The 20,896-nt window shown below is 36.8% G+C and overlaps 1 protein-coding gene and 2 pseudogenes across 1 annotated transcript; 2 read left to right on the plus strand and 1 right to left on the minus strand.

The window, feature by feature from the left end:
* Nucleotides 1-1,354: 1,354 nt before the first annotated feature.
* On the minus strand, nt 1,355-2,795 carry LOC120188249. Its single transcript, XM_039191735.1, has 3 exons — nt 2,767-2,795; nt 2,549-2,645; nt 1,355-2,443 (listed from the first exon to the last, which is right to left on the minus strand). Exons 1-3 carry the CDS (start codon nt 2,793-2,795, stop codon nt 1,355-1,357), a joined length of 1,215 nt encoding a protein of 404 aa, XP_039047666.1.
* A 220-nt stretch (nt 2,796-3,015) lies between these two features.
* Nucleotides 3,016-6,192, plus strand: LOC120188341 (annotated as a pseudogene).
* Nucleotides 6,193-8,671: 2,479 nt separating this feature from the next.
* Nucleotides 8,672-19,998, plus strand: LOC120188257 (annotated as a pseudogene).
* Nucleotides 19,999-20,896: the final 898 nt, after the last annotated feature.

A 20,896-nucleotide genomic window follows, 5' to 3' on the forward strand; every position in this document is an offset into this window, starting at 1 on the left:
AACAGGGCCTCTTTGATCTCATCATCACTCACCTCCCTAATAAGGCAAGTAGCAGCATCCACAGGGAGAGAAAAGTTCAGCAGATGTTTTAAGTTATCAACAGAACAACCTTTAACTAATGGGTCAGGAGTGCCTATGAGATTAGTGAAATAATCCACTAACACAGCGGCCACTCCCTCAAAAGAGTCATAGCTCTGCCCAGCCTCGTCTTTAATAATTCTGATCGTATTATTTTTCTTGTTTGATTGGACTCTCTGGTGAAAGAACTTAGTGTTCAAATCACCATCCTTCAGCCAATGTACTTTGGCCTTCTGTCTGAAAAAATCAGATTCAACAATCTCCAAGTCAACTAACTCAGCATGGATTTTTCTTTCTTCCTCAAAGCTACCCTGATTCATATGGGTTAGATTATGAATCTGCATACGCTCCAAATCACCCCTCTTGGCTCTGACCCTACCAGAAATATCAGAGAAATATTCCAGATTGAACTCCTTGAGAAGAGGTTTGAGTCTTCTCATCTTGTTGAATAAACAACTCATAGCAGGCCCATTACAGTGATTCTGCCAAGAAGCCCTGACCATATTTAAAAACTGATCATGCCCAATCCAGCAATTAAAAAACTTGAAATGACGAGATTTCCTGGCTAAGGCTCCCTTATGGGTCTATAGAATTCCAAGGCAATGATCGGAAACACCCTGGGCCTTGAACTCCACAAAAGATTCAGGAAAATCTAGAAGCCATTTAACCAAAATTCTATCCAGTTTACGGGCTAAGAAGGTATTCTCTTGTTTGTTTGACCAAGTGAATATAGGCCCAAGAAAAGGATGGTCAATAAGGTCAAGCTCCTCTAAACAATCTTGGAACTCCTTCATATCAGGAGTACAATGGATTCCCATGACTTCAAAATCCGAGCTCTCCTCAGCTTTAGAAATAATGTTGAAATCACCCCCAACCAGCCAAGAAGAAGAACCAATAACATTACCAACACTATGTAAATGATCCCAGAGAGCCCTTCTTGAAGCACCATAGTTGCTACCATAAACAGCAGTAATAGCTGTGTTATAGCCATCAACAGTCTCAATAATGGAAATAGCTTGGCCACAACATCTCAGAGTAGAGAAAGACCAAAGTTTTCTCCAAAAGACCCACAATCTGCCCCCCTCAGCATAGTTATAGTTCTCCACAAAATTCCAATCACTAGACAGAGCAGCAATGAAACTAGCAGAATTAGAACTCCTAATACGCGATTCCATCAAACAAAAAATATCAACACTATAAGATTTTAACCTCCTTAACACCTTCAACTGCTTAAGAGGGTTGTTGATCCCCCTTACATTCCAGAAACTAACAATCATTAAGCTGGAATTTGCTGGGCACAGTTGCCAATGCCCAAATTAACCACTGAACTCTTGGCCTTCTCAAGATGATCCTTCTTCTTAGATTTAATTTCATTGAGAAGAGCAGCCACACCCATAGAGGCAACACGAGCTTCACGAACTTTCCTAGGAGCATCAACCACAACCTCCATTTTACTTGAGGAGCCAAAATTTTCTTTCTTTCTGCCCTTTACCTTTTTCTTGAGAGAGTCCTGGAGAGAAGGGAACTCCCCAGAATGGACAGCTCCCAGCAGGTGTTGATTAGCACCTAAAGCACCAGTATCTACACTGTCATTCTCCCTAATAGCCTCCAAATTAGGCTCACAAACCTCTTGCAATGCCAGAACTGAAGTTTCCATAACTTTTCCAACCCGTAGTTCCGTATTGATCTGCAATTCCTCAGAATTATTAGCACTACCAGGAGGAGAAACTGAGTTAGACATCTTAGATGTATTAGCAACCTCAGAAGTCCCCGAAGTAACAGCAGGAATTACAGTCAAAATATCATTACAGACAAAATCAACGGTATTACTGTCTTTCCTCCTCCAAACTTGCAGCTCTTTAGGCTTCTGAGGAGGTTGCCTAGCCTCAGTACAAGAGCTAGCAAGATGACCAAAAGATTTACATAAAGCGCAACATCTAGGGAACCAAGGCACAAGAACTCTAACATTCACATAAGATCCATTCTTTAAGAGAACTTGAATAAACTCAGGAATAATAGCTCCAGCTTCAATCTCAACACAAATCTTAGCAAACTCGAGCCTCTGTCTTGAAGCCGTTATAGAATCCATGAATAAGGGCTTGCCTAGAGCATTAGCAATGTAACTAAGCCCCTTCTGTGAGTAAAGCTCTAAAGGAACGTTATAGAGCTGTACCCAAATCGGGAGGAGTGAAAGATCGAAGGAAAGCTTCTTCATACCAGGAGTCCAATCCCTCAAAATTAACGGTTTGTTCTGTATATGCCAGGGTCCATTTTCCAGAACCCACTCCCTTAAACCGACATCCAAGAACGAAAACACGAAGAGATTAGGGCCTGCGAGACTAACCTTAACTTGCGACGGTTTCCCCTAAATAACTTCGATAATACACTGCATAGATCCAAAGCTCGGGGAAGAACCAATAAACTGCCCTACCAAAGCGTGGCTCCAATCCGTAATTCCTTCATCGATCACCTCAGACGGGGGGTTAACAGTGACCACACCATCCCGCAGCTCAGGAGGAAAGAAATCCAGTGACTGATCCTTCGAGCCCCAAACAAATTCTTCCAATCTAGGTTAATGGAGTCCGATTCCATACGATAACCCAGCAAAAACAGACCAGAAAGCCACCACAAAGCAAGAAACAAAGCAAGAATTAGAAGAAAAGAGGAGAAACTGAGATTCCATCATACCTGCTAACGAACGCCCAGAAAGTCCCCATTCTTTAAACAAAATTTCAATATAAAGTAAAATTTTAGTAGGAGCCAATCTGGAAAAACTGAAGAAATTAAAGGGGCATTCGTGTAAAATAGAAGGGGGGAACTTTTAACAGCACCGCATTTCGCACCATTTATATACACCCTCCGGAGACGCCGTCGTTTGTAACGCCGGCGTTCCCGCCGATTGGTCCGAACATTTTCAAACAAAAGCTTCTAAAAACCATGGAGCGAGGCTTCATCTTTTCTGTAATAGTTGTCTCGTCCATCGTTTTTATTTACTATTCCACGGTCTTCATTTTCATTGATCGCTGGCTTGGTCTAATGACCTATCCTGTTATAATGAACGCCGTTGCTTTTACCGTTGTTGCCTTCATGTGTGTGTTGAATTACACCTTTTCCATCTTCGCGGATCCGAGTCGGGTTCCATCTTCTTTCATGCCCGACATTGAAGATCCCGAAGTTCCTATCCACGAGATCAAACGCAATGTACGCTAAAAATCAGACAAAAGGCTTGATTTTGTCTGCTGAGGTTGCTCATGTTTCCTGTCTGAATTACCACAAAAGATTGATTTTGTTATTTTGGTTATAGTTTGGATAAGTTTTACGTTTTGAATAAAAAAACACTAATTTCTCCAATTTGGGTTTGTTAGAAATGAAGAGATTAATTTTGGTGTTTTTGGCATTTTCAAGGTTATTGCATGTAAATTAGCCATTTTTTGGCGTTGGAGCAGATTAGCGAATTTTGCATGTGGTGAAAAAAAAAAGAATCTTTGGTGGTCTGATCATGCTTAGATTTGGTGAAAGTTTTGGAATTTTGGAAAATTGTGATGTGTATTTACCCAAATGGAGGAATGTATTCTTCATATTGTGTCAAAAGCAGCCAAATAAGGAGATGAGCAAAATGCATTGTCGAAATACATTCTAATCTGTGATGAATAGATGGCCTATACAGAAATTTGAGTCAAAACAATTGGTCCGTTAGTGTGTGAAAGAAAGCATTTTAAAACTAAGCCTTTTAGCTGCCCTGTAGTCAGGGCTTTGATTGATACTCTGCATGGTAGAAAGCCCTCATTGCAGCAACGTATAGAGAATGCCGCTACGCCATGTTTGTACGTTCAGTCTTAGTCATGTTGAATTCTGTTATGTATTATTTCATTAATTATACCAGAGACTGTTATTTTGGCACTGCATCATTTGTGTTATGGTGAGGCTCCAGCAGTCATTGATTTCTATCTGAACTACCAGTACTTTTATTGCTACGATCCAGAGAATATTTGTTGTCTTCCGTCAGATTATAATTGTCAAATGGATAACTTAAAAGCATACATTGACGTGATTGTGCGTCTTGTTTGATCTCACATATTAATATTGACTTGACTTGGAACCAGAACAATCGAAAAAAGTTGGGTTTCCCTGTTTGCTTGAATCTTGTTTTCTTTTCAAAGATTGATTGTGATTTTTATGCTTGTTAAGGATTTGTGCGAAACTTGTAAGTCAAAATAATCACAATGCGACAAAATTCACATGTAAGTGGCGTTAAATCCTCGTAAGTTGGATTGACTCTTGTAGAGAATATGCTTCCAGCATTGTAATATCAAGAATAAACGTGGTCAATGAAATTTTATTGCATTTGGGAAGTTAATAGACCTGTGTTTTAATTGCGTGGCTTTATTTGTTTCATCTATTTCTAGATCATAACCTTTGTTCAGAATGTTTTGTAGGGAGGAAATTTGAGATTTTGCCAAAAGTGTTCTTGTTTTAAGCCTCCTCGTGCACATCATTGTCGTGTTTGCAAAAGATGCATTCTGAGAATGGTACGTGCAATCTATTCTAATATTTGTGCATATGTCAAATGTCCTCAATAATAATGCGCTAAAAGATCTCTTCTTGGTTACAAGGATCACCATTGCATTTGGATAAATAATTGTGTTGGCCGTGCCAACTACAAGGTTTTCTTCGTCTTCATTGTATATGCCGTGATTGCTTGCATCTATTCTCTGGTATGTCATGCCAAAATAACATTTATTTCTCCTTTGGTCTTGAAATTGTCATTTTCTGATTTATGGAAGCTCTTTCTTATGCTTTTAATACATACTTATCGCCTTGCACCAAGTACCGCTTCTTACTTTGGATTGATTTATGTCATGGTCCTTTTCTCATTTATATCTTCTCTTCTCATAAATGTCAGGTTTTACTTGTGGGGAGCTTAACTAACGATTCCCATAACGATAAGCAGCAAAGTGTAGACTCCTTCAGAATCACGTATGTAACGTTGATGATTACCTACCTTTTAGAGCTAGAGTTTACCATATCTATGATATGCCTATAACTTTCCATTTTCAGGTTATTTCTGGACTGTTGCTAGTCCCCCTAAATGTAGCTTTAAGTGTTCTCCTGGGCTAGCATATCTACCTTATTTTGCAAAATAAGATCACAATCGAGCTAATTAGGCTTATTTTACATTGTATTATGCTTATCCACTTTACTTTTGCATTTAGGACAATCCTTTTACTTATTTCCTAGAATTTTATTTTTAAATTGGCAATATCATGAAGGGGAGAGAGCTATGTGGCTTGCAGAGAAAGGAGAGAATGTCTATAAGCATCCATATGATCTTGGTGCCTTTGAAAATCTAACCACGGTAATAACCAGTAATGAATCTTCTCCTCTCCGTTTTACATGCTGATGGACGTAAGATGTTGCATTGATGGATTTTAGAAGACAGAGCAATTAGGACTTTTGACTTGATGAATTCTAAGAAACCATGACTTCTTTACTGTTAGCTTAGATTATAGCTTCTGGGTGTTTGAAATATCCTCCATCTTATTTTATTGTAAGAAGTCTCTATATGCCAATCATTAACCTGCCTATTATGCTGATCTGATTATCTACGAGGTCGGTTGAGGCAGACCAACACTAGATTGAACGTAATTAACTTGGTTCAGTTTTTGCCTTGTTTCATTCTCATTTATATTTATAGAAGGTTGGAACATCGTTATAGCTCATATTTCATCTGTTGCCATCTTTTTGTTTTAGGTATTGGGCCCAAGTATCCTATGCTGGATGTGCCCCTTATCAAGACACATGGGTAATGGTCTTCGATTTCGAACAGCTTATGATAAAAATATCTGCTTCATCAACATTAAAATGAAGTTTCAATTTCATTTTTTTCTACATTGACTTGGCAATAACGAGTTTTTCGATGCTTGAGGGATCGATAAATTCTTACCTTGTGATCACATCTGGTTGTTCTCTTTTGAGTTATCCTAGAACGTATGCTGTCACCTTCTGAAACTCCATGGAAAAGAAAAGAAAAAGGAAGTAGGAAAAGGCCATCACTTTTTGGCTCAAGTAAGTCTTGAAACCATTGCTATGAGCGATAATCATCGAGGATGTGAAAAGGTACCTTGTAAGTTGCCAATTAACCAAGCAAAGCAGTCAAATTAGCAATAGGATTGGTGGGGTGTTACTTTTTTCCCCCTCTTAACTCTTACCCCTTTTTGAGCATATGGTGTGTAGGTGGTTTACTGGTAGGTTTTTTAATTTGACACCTTGTCCATAAAGAGGGCATCATTGTGCAAAATCAAGACAACAAAATGTATCAATCATGTAAAAGAAACTGTAACATCCTTTTTAACTCTAAAACACAACTAAAAGTTTCTGTGAGGTGCTTGGCTTTTTCCGTTTAACTCAATACGAACACTCTTCTTCTTCCTCTTTTATCTCTTTATTTCATCCCCAGCTCTCAGTACCCATATAACTCTATAGAGGGCAAAGAGGTTTAGTTGTCTAATGTCTTTATCTCATAATTAGCTATGCTACTTGGAACTGATTAGCCATATTGTTTGAACTTGAGTGTTTGTGGAGGAAGTTATTACTATTGGAGGTTGTATCTTCATATATGTGTCTCATAGTTACAGGAAATAGGTGTTTTGATAAAAATGAAGCTAATCATGTGATTGATTTTTTGTTTTTTGATTTGTTTAATCATTATAAATATGAGGGCCAAGATTTGAATTGTGGTAGAAGGGAGTTGTTGTCCCGGGTTCGAATAATTGTGTTTGTAGGGTATGTATTATCAATGACTAAGAAAAATTATGAATAGTTGTAATTATTTTATACTATTCAAAATAAATAAAAAACAAAAAAAAACTGTGGTCATCAGTGTAACTCACAATGTCTCGGGAATGTATATAAATTAAAATTTTGTATGTTGATAGTTGTGATAAAACTTGACCCAATCAAGCAATTCTTTCAAAATTTACCACATCGGTTGAAATTAGTTTTTTATTTGAATTTTTTTCTTAAAAATTATGTACGTTTTTTACAATTTTATATGTGATTGCTTTTGGATTATGTACAAATAGATATCCTTATTCTTTTTATGAAAAGAATATTGACAAAAAATTGAAAACAAATAGTTTGAGGTTTGTTTAAAATTAAAGTAAAATAATATTAAAAAATGGGTTATGAATGGGTAAGGTTAAAGCACCATATGATGTTCAAAAGTAATATTCTTTTCGAAATTATATGTTGTCTTAATTTTTAAAAAATATAAATTTGAATTTGAATTTAAGATATCTTGGATGGATGTAATTTGAAAAATAAAGCGAATTTAATTGATATAAAAAATTGTATTATTTTATTATAATATTTCAAAAGTTTGCAATCTAATTACTTTAAATAATATAACAAGATGATAATATTTTTTGAAAAAGAACTTTTTCTGTGATGCATGTCTTTTGGAAATAAATGAAATACAAAAAAAATGTTAATAAAAGTAATAATAATAATGATTAATAATGAACAATTAACATCCTAGACTAAATTTAAAGAAACTGAAAACTAAAATGATAATTAGCAAAAAAATAATGCAAAATTGGACTTAATTGAAATACAAACAAGAGCGAAAGGACCAAATGTACAGTTCACCCAGAAGATGTAAAAACGTGCAACTATATTATCCTTTAAAATTTAAATATCAAACAATCTAATTATATCTAATATTTAATATTTGATATTTGATTTTAAACACTTCTATGTTTTAAGTTTGACCAATCTAAGGTAGATTTAGGTATAATATCAAAATTAACTTCCAACATTTACCGTAGTAGTTATTTTGGCTCCTAACATTTCATTTTAGAGCAAAAAACTCATTCTATGAATGAAAATTATTAGTTAACAAATGAATAACGTTCTAAAATAAATACTTTTTAATCCTAAAATGAAATGTTAACAGGTCAAAACACTTTAGAATAAAAGAATAAAGATCAAAATAACTATTTAATCAAATACTAATAATCTTTTTATCCTAAATTAAAACATTAAGAGCTAAATGGAATAATTTTAATGTTATGCAGTAGATTTAAAAGCCCAAATTTTGATCCATTATCATACAATTCAATTTCTAGGGGATCCCAACAAAGAGGTGTGGATAAGCAACTCACACTTGAAATGCAACTCACACTTGAAATGACAAAAGAAGCCTTGGAAGTTAGCAAACGTCTCAATCAATAAGTCTAAAACAGTAAATTGAGTCATAAAAGTAGGTAGTTCAAAGATCCAGCACCTCTGCTAAAACAAAATCTCCCATCTCCTTCTTTTTCTCTTCCCTTTAACCTCAACAAAAATCAAAATCAAATTGCAAAAAAAAAAAAAAAACACTCATCCTTTAATAACTAACTTATTTGATTTGGTTCATGTGAGCATCTTTGATACTTTCACAATGATTTTCTCTAAATTGGTCGCTCTCTTTACCGTTCAAATCGCTCCAATTTCCAAGCAGTAGTAATACATATATTTCCTTCTCTATTTTTTTAAAAATTTGTAATGCTTTCCTTTTTATCGTTTTATAATGATATGAATGCTCTGATTTTTTTTTGGTAACAAATGGAATGGTGTGTCAAGGAAGCTTTTACCGAATGTCCCAAGCATTCCACGCGTTAATCAAGGTCTAGGGTTTGTTAGGGGTTTGTTGGCACCAGTTGGAGCTGGGAAACAGCTTATTTCCAATACGCGATTGTCGAATTTGGATTCGATTCTCGCAAATCCTAGGATTAGGCGGTTTTTCTGCAGTGAAGGACCTAAGAAAAGGAGTGAGTGAATTACTGATCGTCACTTTTCTTTTTGGTGCTTATTATATAAACTATACACCTTTTTTATTTCATTTTGAATTGAATTGTTTTAGATTATGAAAATTACTTCCCCAAGAACAAGAAAGATATTCCTAAGGCTAATGAACAGAAACCTGGATCCAAAGGTACGTCTTTATATATATATATATATTGATTAAGGATAGATAATACTAATTTCGGTGCTCAATTAGAACTTTGAGAGTAGGAAAGTCGTTTGATTTAGTTAAAATATTGAAACTAGTGAACGATGTCAACTTATTTATAGTTTTGTTAAAAGTGCATGTTACTATTATTTTTTTCCCCTTAATGTTTGTGACATCACATTTACGAGATGTTGTCGACATTGAAGGTTTCTTGGTTAATGTGTTTAACTAATTCGTGCTTATATTTATGTGATTTTCCAGAGGATTCAAGTGCTGGTGAACCTTGGAATTATCCGAACATTCAAAGATTGAGGAACATTGTCACCACATTATTGTTGGTTGGGATTGCTTTCTCATCAATGTCAGGTCCTCATGAGCAGCAGGAGGTTAGCTGGTTTTTCCTTTTTGTCGAGAATATCTAAATTAAATATTAAATATGATCAGTTTTAATTAGATAGAATCAGTTTTTATTCTATTAGTTATTAGATAGGATCATTTTTAATTAGATAAAAATCAGCTTTTTATTCTATTAGTTATTAGATAGGATCATTTTTAATTAGATAGAATCATTTTTATTTTGTTGCTAATTTTATGCATCTTTTTATGTAAAGTTGTTACATTGTAGACTATATTTAAGTCAGCCATATTCAGCAGAAATAAATACGATTTATTCGGAACAAGTTTTTCCGTCTTTATGGTGTCAGAGCCAAAAATGGCCAAACCCTACGATGATACCTCTGGTATCGACTCTATGAGTTCTACTCGCTCACCTTCAATCACCCTAAACACTGAATCCTTCCAAAACATATCCATCACTTCTCACAAGTTGAATGGAAATAATTTCTTACAGTGGTCACAATCTGTGAAACTGTTTATTCGTGGCCGTGGAAAATTCGGCTATCTCTCAGGTACCACTACGAAACCTGCCGAAGAAGATGAAGAATCTGAAAGATGGGAGGCAGAAAACTCGATGATTATGTCTTGGCTCATAAATTCCATGGATCCGAGTGTAGGGAGAACTTATCTCTTCCTACCTACTGCTCATGACATTTGGAATGCTGTGAACGAGACCTATTCTGATCTCGGGAACGCAGGACAATGGTTTGAACTAAAAACTCGGTTATGGAGGCTAAAACAAGGAGAAAAAACTGTCACTCAATACGACACTGAACTCAAGACCTTGTGGCAAGAGGTTGACATGTTCAGCGACTACGAATGGAGTTGTGCTAAGGACAGGGCTCTATTCCAGAAGATGGTGGAAAAAGAACGCGTCTTCGAATTCCTTGTCGGCCTTAACAAGGAATTGGATGAAGTCAGAGGGCGCATTCTTGGTCGTGAACCACTACCAAGCACAAGAGAAGTCTTCTCCGAAGTCAGACGAGAGGAGAGCTGGCGGACAGTCATGCTTGGAGGCCACTCACCAAATCCCACCGAGTCTTCTGCCTTGTTCTCGGGTCAGCCACCACGTCGCAACGATTGTCGAAAACGACAGAGATCGACCAATCTGCGAGCACTGCAACAAGCCGGGACACACTAAAGCCAAGTGTTGGAAGCTACACGGGAAGCCAGCCGAGAATTTTTCAGCCAATCGAAATTCTCGTAATGCAAAGGGATTCCATGCCTCATCTGAAGAAGCTTCTGAAGAGCCGAAACCTGCCTCAGAACTGTCTGCCTTCAGCAAAGAACAGCTAGAGCAATTGTATCAACTAATGAGTTCTCATTCCATATCCAACACTCCTAACCCATCATCTTATATTGCCTCTTCATCATTAGCCCAGAAAGGTACATATCCTACAGCTTTCATAGCCGGTTCTAAATCAAACCCTTGGATCATAGATGCAAGGGCAACAGATCACATGACCGGTAATTCCTCCATATTCTCATCTTATTTTCCTTTATCTGGTAATATGAAGGTAAAAATTGCTGATGGCTCCCTAACCTCTATAGTTGGAAAAGGCTCTATCATTATTTCTCCATCTCTCACATTACTAAATGTCCTACATGTCCCAAAGCTCTCTTACAATCTCATATCTGTTAATCGTATTATTCATGATTGCAAATGCATTGCTACAATAACATTTGCTGGATTTGAATTTCAGGACCCTTGTTCGGGGAAGATGATTGGCAATGCTAAGGAGGTTGATGGACTCTATCACTTGGTCACGGACAATCCTTCAGATAAACAAGTTAAGAAACCGAGATGCTTTACTACCTTGTCTTGTGAGAATGAAATAATGTTGTGGCATTATAGGTTAGGCCATCCTAGTTTTAATTACTTGAAATATTTGTTTCCAAATCTTTTCAAAAAAAAAAAAGGACGGTTTTTCTTTTCAGTGTGAATCTTGTGAATTGGCAAAACATCATAGATCTGTTTATCCATCTTTAAAGTATATGCCATCAAAACCTTTTTCTCTTGTGCATAGTGATATTTGGGGCCCTTCACGAGTAAAAACAGCCTCAGGATCTAGATGGTTCATCACATTCATTGATGATCACACTAGAGTCACGTGGATTTATTTACTAAAAGAAAAATCCGAGGCAGCAAGTGTTTTCAAAAATTTTCACTCATTGATCAATACTCAGTTTCAAGCAAATATTCAAGTTCTTAGAACCGATAATGGTCGAGAACATTTTAATGTAATCTTAGGTGATTTTTTGAAACAAAAAGGAATTATTCATCACAGTTCTTGCGTTGATACTCCCCAACAAAATGGAGTTGCTGAAAGAAAAAATAGGCATTTATTAGAGGTGACTAGGGCTTTACTGTTTGCTATGAATGTTCCTAATCGTTTTTGGAATGAAGCACTCTTAACAGCGTCTTATTTGATAAATCGAATGCCTACAAGAGTTCTTAACTATATTACTCCTTTGCAAGCTCTAAAGAATATGCTTCCTGAAAATAGATCTTTCACTGATTTAACACCTAAAATTTTTGGTTGCATTGCTTTTGTTCATATACACGGCCAAAATAGAGGAAAACTCGATCCCTGAGCACATAAATGCATATTTCTAGGTTTTTCACTAACACAAAAAGGGGTATAAATGCTTTGATCCTAAATCTGGGAAGTATTATGTGAGTATGGATGTCACGTTTTTTGAAAAACAACCTTTTTTTGACAAAAATTCTCTTCCGGGGGAGAATGACTCTGAAATGAGTTTTTGGGAACAAACATCCTTGCCAAAATCGGTTGTAAATAGCTCAGTGGAACCAATTCATATTTCCGTAACTAATCCTAGGATTTCACAACCTATAAATTCACAACCTCGTGAGACTCGGTAGAAACCAACTTGGAACCACCTACTGAACTTCGTGTTTATTCTAGACGGATGACTCGACCAAGTAATGTTCCACCGCCCCCAAGGTATGCCAACCATCGGACTCGACTATGGTCCAAGGTACGACTTCTCTTTCTCCTATTTCTTCTCCAAATTTAGAGCCTTCTACAGAATTCTTTGAACCCATAGCCTTGCGCAAAGGTGTTAGATCATGTACCACAAAACATCCAATATCCAATTTCTTATCTTATAATAAACTCTCTCCAGATTTCAAAGCTTTTTCCACCAGGATTATGGATGATGCACTACCTAAGTCGATACATGAAGCTCTAGAAGTTCCGAGATGGAGAGAGGCAGTTTTTGAGGAGTTAAAGGCCCTGAAGAAGAATGACACGTGGGATCTAACTCCTTTACCTGAGGGGAAACGATCTGTAGGCAGCAAGTGGGTGTTCACCATCAAATACCATGCAGATGGCTCGGTCGAGAGATACAAGGCAAGACTCGTAGCACGAGGCTTCACTCAGACATACGGCCTTGACTACGAGGAGACCTTCGCACCTGTGGCCAAACTAAACACCGTACGTGTCCTACTCTCACTAGCCGCCAATCTGGATTGGACTCTCAGACAGTTTGATGTGAAGAATGCGTTCCTAAACGGTGAGCTAGAGGAAGAGGTGTTTATGGAAGTTCCTCCAGGCTTTGATGAATTGAAGAAGGATGGCAGGGTCTGCAAGCTAAAGAAATCCATTTATGGATTGAAACAATCTCCGAGAGCCTGATTCGAGAGATTCACGAGAGCTGTGAAACAACATGGTTACACTCAGGCCCAGTCTGATCATACTATGTTCTACAAACACAATCATGTAAAATTGCTATTTTAATTGTGTATATAGATGACATTGTTATGACAGGAGATGACACAGTAGAGTTGGAGTCGTTGAAGAACTTCTTATCCAACCAGTTTGAAGTCAAGGATCTAGGACAACTCAAATATTTCCTTGGAATGGAGGTGGCTAGATCCTCAAAAGGTATAATTATCTCGCAAAGGAAATATGTCCTCGATATCTTGAAAGAGACTGGATTACTCGGATGTAAACCAGTGGCGACTCCTATTGATCCGAATCAAAAACTCGAAAAAGAAGATGGTGTTAAGCCTGTGGACAAGAATCGGTATCAGAAGCTGGTGGGGAAACTGATTTATTTAGCTCATACGAGACCAGATATTGCATTTGCTGTGAGTTTGGTTAGTCAGTTTATGCATTGTCCCTCAGAAAAACACTCCAAGGCTGTTTACCGGATTCTTCATTACTTGAAAGGGAGTCCTGGTAAAGGAATCATATTTTCGAAGAATGGAAGTCGAAGAGTGGAGATCTTCACTGATGCTGATTGGGGCGGAAGTTCTACAGACAGAAGATCTACTACCGGTTATTGCTCCTTTGTCTGGGGCAACTTAGTTACTTGGAGGAGCAAGAAGCAACCAGTTGTCTCTAGAAGCAGTGCGGAGGCCGAGTTCAGAGCCATGGCGCAAGGAGTATGTGATTTGTTATGGCTTAAGAGGATCTTGGAGGAGCTGAAGGTTGAAGGAGATAAACCGATGAAGTTGTATTGCGACAACAAATCGGCAATCAGTATTGCTCAGAATCCTGTACAGCATGACAGGACCAAACATGTCGAAATAGATCGACATTTCATCAAGGAGAGGCTGGAAAATGGCGATATCTGCATACCGTTTGTTCCATCATCAGAGCAGCTCGCCGATGTTCTCACCAAGGGACTGTTTACTACGATGTTCGAAGGATTTCTGTCCAAGATGGGAATGATCGATATCTATTCTCCAGCTTGAGGGGGTGTGTCGAGAATATCTAAATTAAATATTAGATATGATCAGTTTTAATTAGATAGAATCAGTTTTTATTCTATTAGTTATTAGATAGGATCATTTTTAATTAGATAGAATCAGCTTTTTATTCTATTAGTTATTAGATAGAATCATTTTTAATTAGATAGAATCATTTTTATTTTGTTGCTAATTTTATGCATCTTTTTATGTAAAGTTGTTACATTGTAGACTCTATTTAAGTCAGCCATATTCAGCAGAAATAAATACGATTTATTCGGAACAAGTTTTTCCGTCTTTACCTTTATTTTTCAGAACTGGTTAGATTGATTCTTAGACAATCTATTGTTTGTTACAAGGCACCACCTTGATGTTAACTTTTTGTGGCATGCTAAAACTTGAGCTATCCTTTATTGTTCTTGCTGTTACTAAACATGAAGTTAGATGAGTTAGTATATCGAAGGATATAGTGTATTGGCTTTCTGAACTTGTCTTTCTCCCACTAGTGAAACTGATAATCTTCATGGTTCTTGTTCCAGTTGGTCTTAGCCCAACTTTTTGGGCTTAGTCTGACCCCTTTATATCTACGTTTCACTTATATTCAAGAATGTAATACCCATTAAGAAAACTAAGTTCAATTAAACAAAGTGGGTGAAACCAGAACCGGGAACAGTCTGTAGAAGTTGATGCCTTTTGTGTGTGGGCTAACTGGGAAAACATGGAACCTCTATGAGGTGGAAAAAAATTATATGCCTGATGCTAGGTTTAAGCTTCTATATGATTTTGCATCCCCGAGAAAAAAAAGAGATTTTGTTTTGTTTTCTTCCTCTCCCTTGCAACTGTTTTAATTTCCAGTTCTCTCTCTCTCTTTTCAGTTCTTTTCTTTAAGTTGTTTGGTGTGTTATTCAGATTAGTTTCCAAGAGTTCAAAAACAAATTACTGGAACCTGGCTTGGTGGAAAAAATTGTTGTTTCAAATAAATCAGTTGCAAAAGTGTATGTGAGGAGCTCACCACGCTATGTAAATCAAACAACTGATGATGCTGTAGAAACTCCGACGAATGGTGGCCCTTCCCGAACAAAGACAAGTCAATACAAGTACTACTTTAACATAGGGAATGTTGAATCTTTCGAGGAGAAGCTAGAGGAAGCCCAAGAAGCATTGGGGATAGATCCTCATAATCATGTTCCAGTAACCTATGTAAGTGAAGTGAACTGGTTCCAAGAGTTGATGCTCTTTGGACCCACACTCTTAATCTTAGGGTCCATATGGTTTATGGGGAGAAAAGTGCAAAGTGGATTTGGAGTTGGTGGTCCTGGTGGCCGAGGTGGTCGTGGAATATTCAATATTGGCAAGGTTCAGATTACCAAAATGGACAAGAATGCAAAAGACAAGGTAAATCATCTTTAGAAGTTTTCTTTGGAACTTTATATTGCTGTTGTCACACTCATGTACAAAATGTGTTAAACAGTCAACATTGTGATAATTCCTGCAATGGTTTACTTGCTATCTCGGGTCTTTTTTAAAGATGCTGCTGGTTGTGATGAGGCAAAGCAAGAAATTATGGAGTTTGTGCACTTCTTAAAGAACCCAAAGAAATATGAGGAATTAGGAGCTAAAATTCCCAAAGGTGCTCTTCTTGTTGGTCCTCCTGGCACAGGGAAAACACTTCTTGCGAAGGCAACTGCTGGTGAATCTGGTGTGCCTTTCCTCTCTATGTCTGGATCAGATTTTATGGAAATGTTTGTTGGAGTTGGGCCATCAAGAGTCAGAAGCTTATTTCAGGAGGCAAGGCAATGTGCTCCTAGTATCGTATTTATTGATTAGATTGATGCAATAGGTAGAGCAAGGGGTCGTGGAGGCTTTTCTGGTGGCAATGATGAGCGTGAAAGTACTCTTAATCAGTTGCTTGTAGAAATGGATGGATTTGGAACGACTTCTGGAGTTGTTGTGCTTGCTGGAACAAATAGGCCTGATATTTTAGACAGAGCCCTATTAAGACCTGGACGGTTCGACCGTCAAATTACAATTGACAAACCCGACATCAAGGGTCGTGACCAAATCTTCCAAATATACTTGAAGAAACTAAAACTTGATAATGAGCCATCATATTACTCTCAGCGACTTGCTGCCCTAACCCCTGGTTTTGCTGGAGCTGACATTGCAAATGTCTGCAATGAAGCAGCATTGATTGCTGCAAGGAATGAAAGTGTGGTGATAACCATGGAACATTTTGAGGCAGCTATAGACAGAGAAATAGGTGGTTTAGAAAAGAAGAACAAGGTATGTTCTTCCTCGTCATCTGCTTCCTTTGTTTACTAATACACTGCGTTATAATATTGAAATTCTATTCAATATGTGGTTGGTTATGATACTAGAGATGTAATTGAGCATGTAGATGAGTGATTTGAATTTAAATGTCTAAATCTGTTTTTTCAGATATAAAATTAATTTTTTATTACTTATTCTCTGTTTGGTCTCCATTCTCCAGTTTAAGTAGTGTCTCAAAGATCTATGATCCATCCGTTTTCACTTCTGACTTGTTCCAACTTCTAGTATGCGGTAAAGCTTTATCTTATGTTGCATTTTTGTTCTGTTATGCAGGTTATAAGCAAGTTAGAAAGGCGAACTGTTGCTTACCATGAATCTGGCCATGCTGTTGCTGGTTGGTTCTTGGAACATGCAGAGCCATTGCTTAAAGTAACAATTGTTCCCCGTGGTACTGCAGCACTGGGATTTGCTCAGTATGTTCCTAATGAGAATCTTCTGATGGCTAAAGAGCAGCTGTTTGATGTGACTTGAATGACACTAGGTGGTCGAGCTGCTGAGCAGGTGAAATTTCAGAGCACCTTCTCATGCTTTTCTTCTATCTAAATATATTTCTGAATTAGAAAACATAGACTTCTTTAGAACATAGAGATCTGAATTCAGAGAACATCATATTCTTCTTGTATCTAACATTCTAACTTGAATCAAGGCCTATTCAGTGCTTGAACATTTAATCCTAGGTAGATCTGTTTAAGGTCCAGGCTTACTCATCCAAGCCTGAAGGCCCAACCAATGTTTGGGAGGGTATGGACAAAAATGCTAGGCCCAGAAAATGGTTTTGGTAAAAATGGCCTGATTAAAATATGGGTTGGCTGGAAAGCCTGTTTTTAAGTTTTTAGTATGTTAATTTACTTTTCTTTTATATATTATGTAATTTATATTATGTGAAATAATATATTATATTCTAGTGGAATACTAAAATTATGTTTTTTATGTACTTTAGAATTTTAATTAATATATATATGGTAGTAAATGAAATAATTTAATAATATATTAGATAAAATAACAGAAATTTTAGACATTAAATAATAATATGGGCTTGGTCTGAACTTGACTTGGCCTGGCTCATAAACACTTTCTATTCCTTGATTGAAACATAAGCCTTTAGTATCAGGTAAACTTGTCGACTGGGTGGGTTGAGTTGGTTTTTTATCAGGTCAATTGGATTTAACTTCTTTGGGTCATTTTGGATTTAGGTCATTTTGGGTTCATGTGGTAAAGAGATGGTCTGGGAAGGGTTATTTAGAGCTGCCCGGAAAAATTAAATTGTTGGAGAAACGAATTCAGGACATGGAATTGGAAATGCAGCAAGGCCTTCCCTCGGTGACAATGAAATCAATAATTGAAGCAAAGAAAGAATTATGGGAGCTTCATAAGAAAGAAGAATCGATTTGGTTGCAAAAATCGAGACTGAAATGGAGATTGGAGGGAGATAAGAACACCGGATTTTTCCATCATAGTGCTACAGTTAGAGGGAGGAAAAATGGTATTAAGTCCCTTAGAGTGGGTAATGAAGTCATAGAAGATCCTAACTTAATTAGAGATTCAGTGGTGGAGTTTTTCAATGGTCTGTTTACTCAGAATAATTCTTTGGAGGCTGAGGAATTAAATCTGGAATTTCTAAAATTATCGGAAGGTCAGAGTTTAGCACTTGAGAAACCATTTTAGGAAGAGGAAGTTTGGGGAGCAATTGCTAACTCGGATAGCAACAAAGCTCATGGCCCGGATGGTCTGAATTTAGAGTTTTTAAAGAAATTCTGGACTACTTTGAAAGATATATTATGTTGTTTTTTAAGGATTTTTTTGAGGGTAAGCAGTGGGACTTAGAGGTGAATCATTCCTTCATTTCCCTTATTCCTAAGAAGGATAACCCAAAGGGGATGGGGGATTTTAGGCCAATTAGCCTTGTGGGAGGGCTATATAAAATTTTGTCAAAGGTCTTAGCTAGAAGGTTCAGTTCGTGCATCAATGAAATAATTAGTACTTCTCAATTTGCATTTATTCAAGGGAGGAACATACTTGACTGCTCCTTTATAGAAAATGAAGGAATCGACTTTTGGAGGAAGAAAGGGTTGAAGGGGGTGGTCTTCAAGGTGGATTTTAAGAGAGCCTATGACTCAGTTGACTGGTTGGTATTGTTGAAAATAATGGGTAAAATGGGGTTTGGAGAAAAATGGCGTTCTTGGATGTATCAATGTATGTCAACAGCTTCTATTTCGGTTCTAGTGAATGGGACTCTACGGAGAAAATTCATACAAAAGAGGTCTTAGACAGGGCTGTTCGTTATCCCCCTTGCTGTTTAATTTGGGTGGTGAATTGCTCCATTTGTTGTTAACTAAAGCAGTAGATATGGGACTGTTTTCGGGTTTCGAGTTAGGAGTTCAAGATCATTCCTTCAAGCTATCGCATCTACAATTTGTGGATGACCTTATTATTTTTTTCAAAAGCTTCAATTCGGGATTTGAAGAATGTCAGAAGGGTGCTTTTGATTTATGAGTTATTGGCGGGGTTGAAGATTAATCTAGTCAAGAGCAGAATTTTTGGGATCAATGTTGAGGAGGATGTGCTAGCTGATTGGTCTAAGGAAATTAGCTGCTCAGTGGGTAATTTTCCAGCAGAATATCTAGGCTTGCCTCTGGGTTCCAAGAGAAATTCTGTTGCAATGTGAGAGCTAATCGTGCAGAAATTTCATAACAAGTTGACTGGTATTCTAGGTTTGATAGCTTGTATTTCAAGTACGTGTATTTGACAACATCTTTCGTGCATGTATGCACATCATGTTTTTGGGTTCTGTTTTGATATACTGATTGGACCAAGTGTCTGGTATGCTTGTATATCAAGTTGAGATGAAATCCTAGATGATATATATGCCTCACAACTGCTTTTCTTGGTTTAGGTAGAAAGAATAAAGCCAACATGACTCTGGGCTGTAACATTTTGCACTTTTTCAGTACCATTGATATTACTGTGTTGCATGTTAGATTTTTAACCATTGCATGCATCTTTTATGGGGATTAGGTTTTGTTGGGGAAGATATCAACAGGAGCTCAAAATGACTTGGAGAAAGTAACCAAGATGACATATGCCCAGGTGGCAGTCTATGGTTTCAGTGACAAGGTTGGTCTTCTTTCTTTCCCTCAAAGGGATGATGCATTTGAGATGTCCAAGCCATATAGCAGCAAGACTGCTGCAATTATCGACAGCGAAGTCAGAGTGGGTGGGTAAGGCGTATGAGCGGACGGTGCAGGTGATAGAGGAGCACAAGGAGCATGTTGCTCAGATTGCGGAATTGCTTCTAGAGAAAGAGGTCCTTCACCAAGAGGATTTGGTCCGGATACTGGGGGAACGACCATTTAAGTCGGCTGAGCCCACAAACTATGATAGGTTTAAACAAGGGTTCCAAGAAGACAAAGAATCAACTACATAAGATAATGGTTCAACACCCTTGGAACCTGAGGTAGTACCTGCATAGTTGTTGAACATATATTATATTTATGGTTCTCTAAAATACAAGTTTTATTTTTGCTTCCTCCCCTTTTCCAAACCGAACTCTTAAGCTGTGAATGAAAGTGTTATGATTTTTTCTCTACCTGATTCTTTATTTTGAAAAGCTCCTTGAAATCAAGGTGGTTAAAACTGGCCATGGAAACTGTTTTACGTCTTCTTTGGACATTTATTCTTTATGTGAAGGGTTGTGGCATTGCGGGCTTACAAGAGTAAGAGAATGTGGGATTCAAAAAAATATTTTTTTGAAAAATAAATTATATTTTTAACTTTTTGATTTTTTTATATTTAGACGATACAATATTTTTGGTTGTTTGATAGATATTTCTGAAAGTATTTTTTAAAATTCATTTTATGTAAAACAAATATACATTATACATTTTCTTTTCGTTTCTTTTTTTGTCATTTGTTACATGTCGTAAAGAGTTTGAATATATTACAAAATAATTAAAAATTATCATTTGAGATTCATACATAAAATTAATACATTCGTATAAATTCCTATTAATATCCCATTTATATTATTTGATTCTAAAACACATTTTTACATGGAAGTTTTTCACTTAAATGTAAAAAGAAAAAAAAAGAAAAACTTAATGTTAAAATAAATGTCTAAAAAAGTTAATTTTAGGTGTTTAGAACTTTTCGTTAAAAATATATGCATAACATTTTTAACGTTATACTTTTAAACACATGTCATGATGGTTGTTGAAAAAATAAAAACTATTAAGTGACACGTATTATGTTTATACTTTTAAAAATATATATTTTAAAAAATAATCCAAATATTTTGAAATTACAAAAAAATTCTCTAAAATTCTTCACTTCATTCTCATATCAACCATTGTCGGCCATCCCTAGTTACCTTCTTCATCATCGAA

Source organism: Hibiscus syriacus, unplaced genomic scaffold (genome assembly GCF_006381635.1).
Source record: "Hibiscus syriacus cultivar Baekdansim isolate YM2019G1 unplaced genomic scaffold, ASM638163v2 tig00004046_pilon, whole genome shotgun sequence".
Lineage (NCBI taxonomy): Eukaryota > Viridiplantae > Streptophyta > Magnoliopsida > Malvales > Malvaceae > Hibiscus > Hibiscus syriacus.

What these genes read in the sequence shown, in the direction of transcription:
- LOC120188249 (XM_039191735.1), bottom strand. Translation starts at nt 2,795, where the DNA reads ATGGGGACTTTCTGGGCGTTCGTTAGCAG. An exon ending in TTCTGGGCGTTCGTTAGCAG is followed by an intron (nt 2,646 to 2,766) that starts GTATGATGGAAT and finishes CCATTAACCTAG; the next exon opens with ATTGGAAGAATTTGTTTGGG. An exon ending in CTGTTAACCCCCCGTCTGAG is followed by an intron (nt 2,444 to 2,548) that starts GTGATCGATGAA and finishes GAAGTTATTTAG; the next exon opens with GGGAAACCGTCGCAAGTTAA.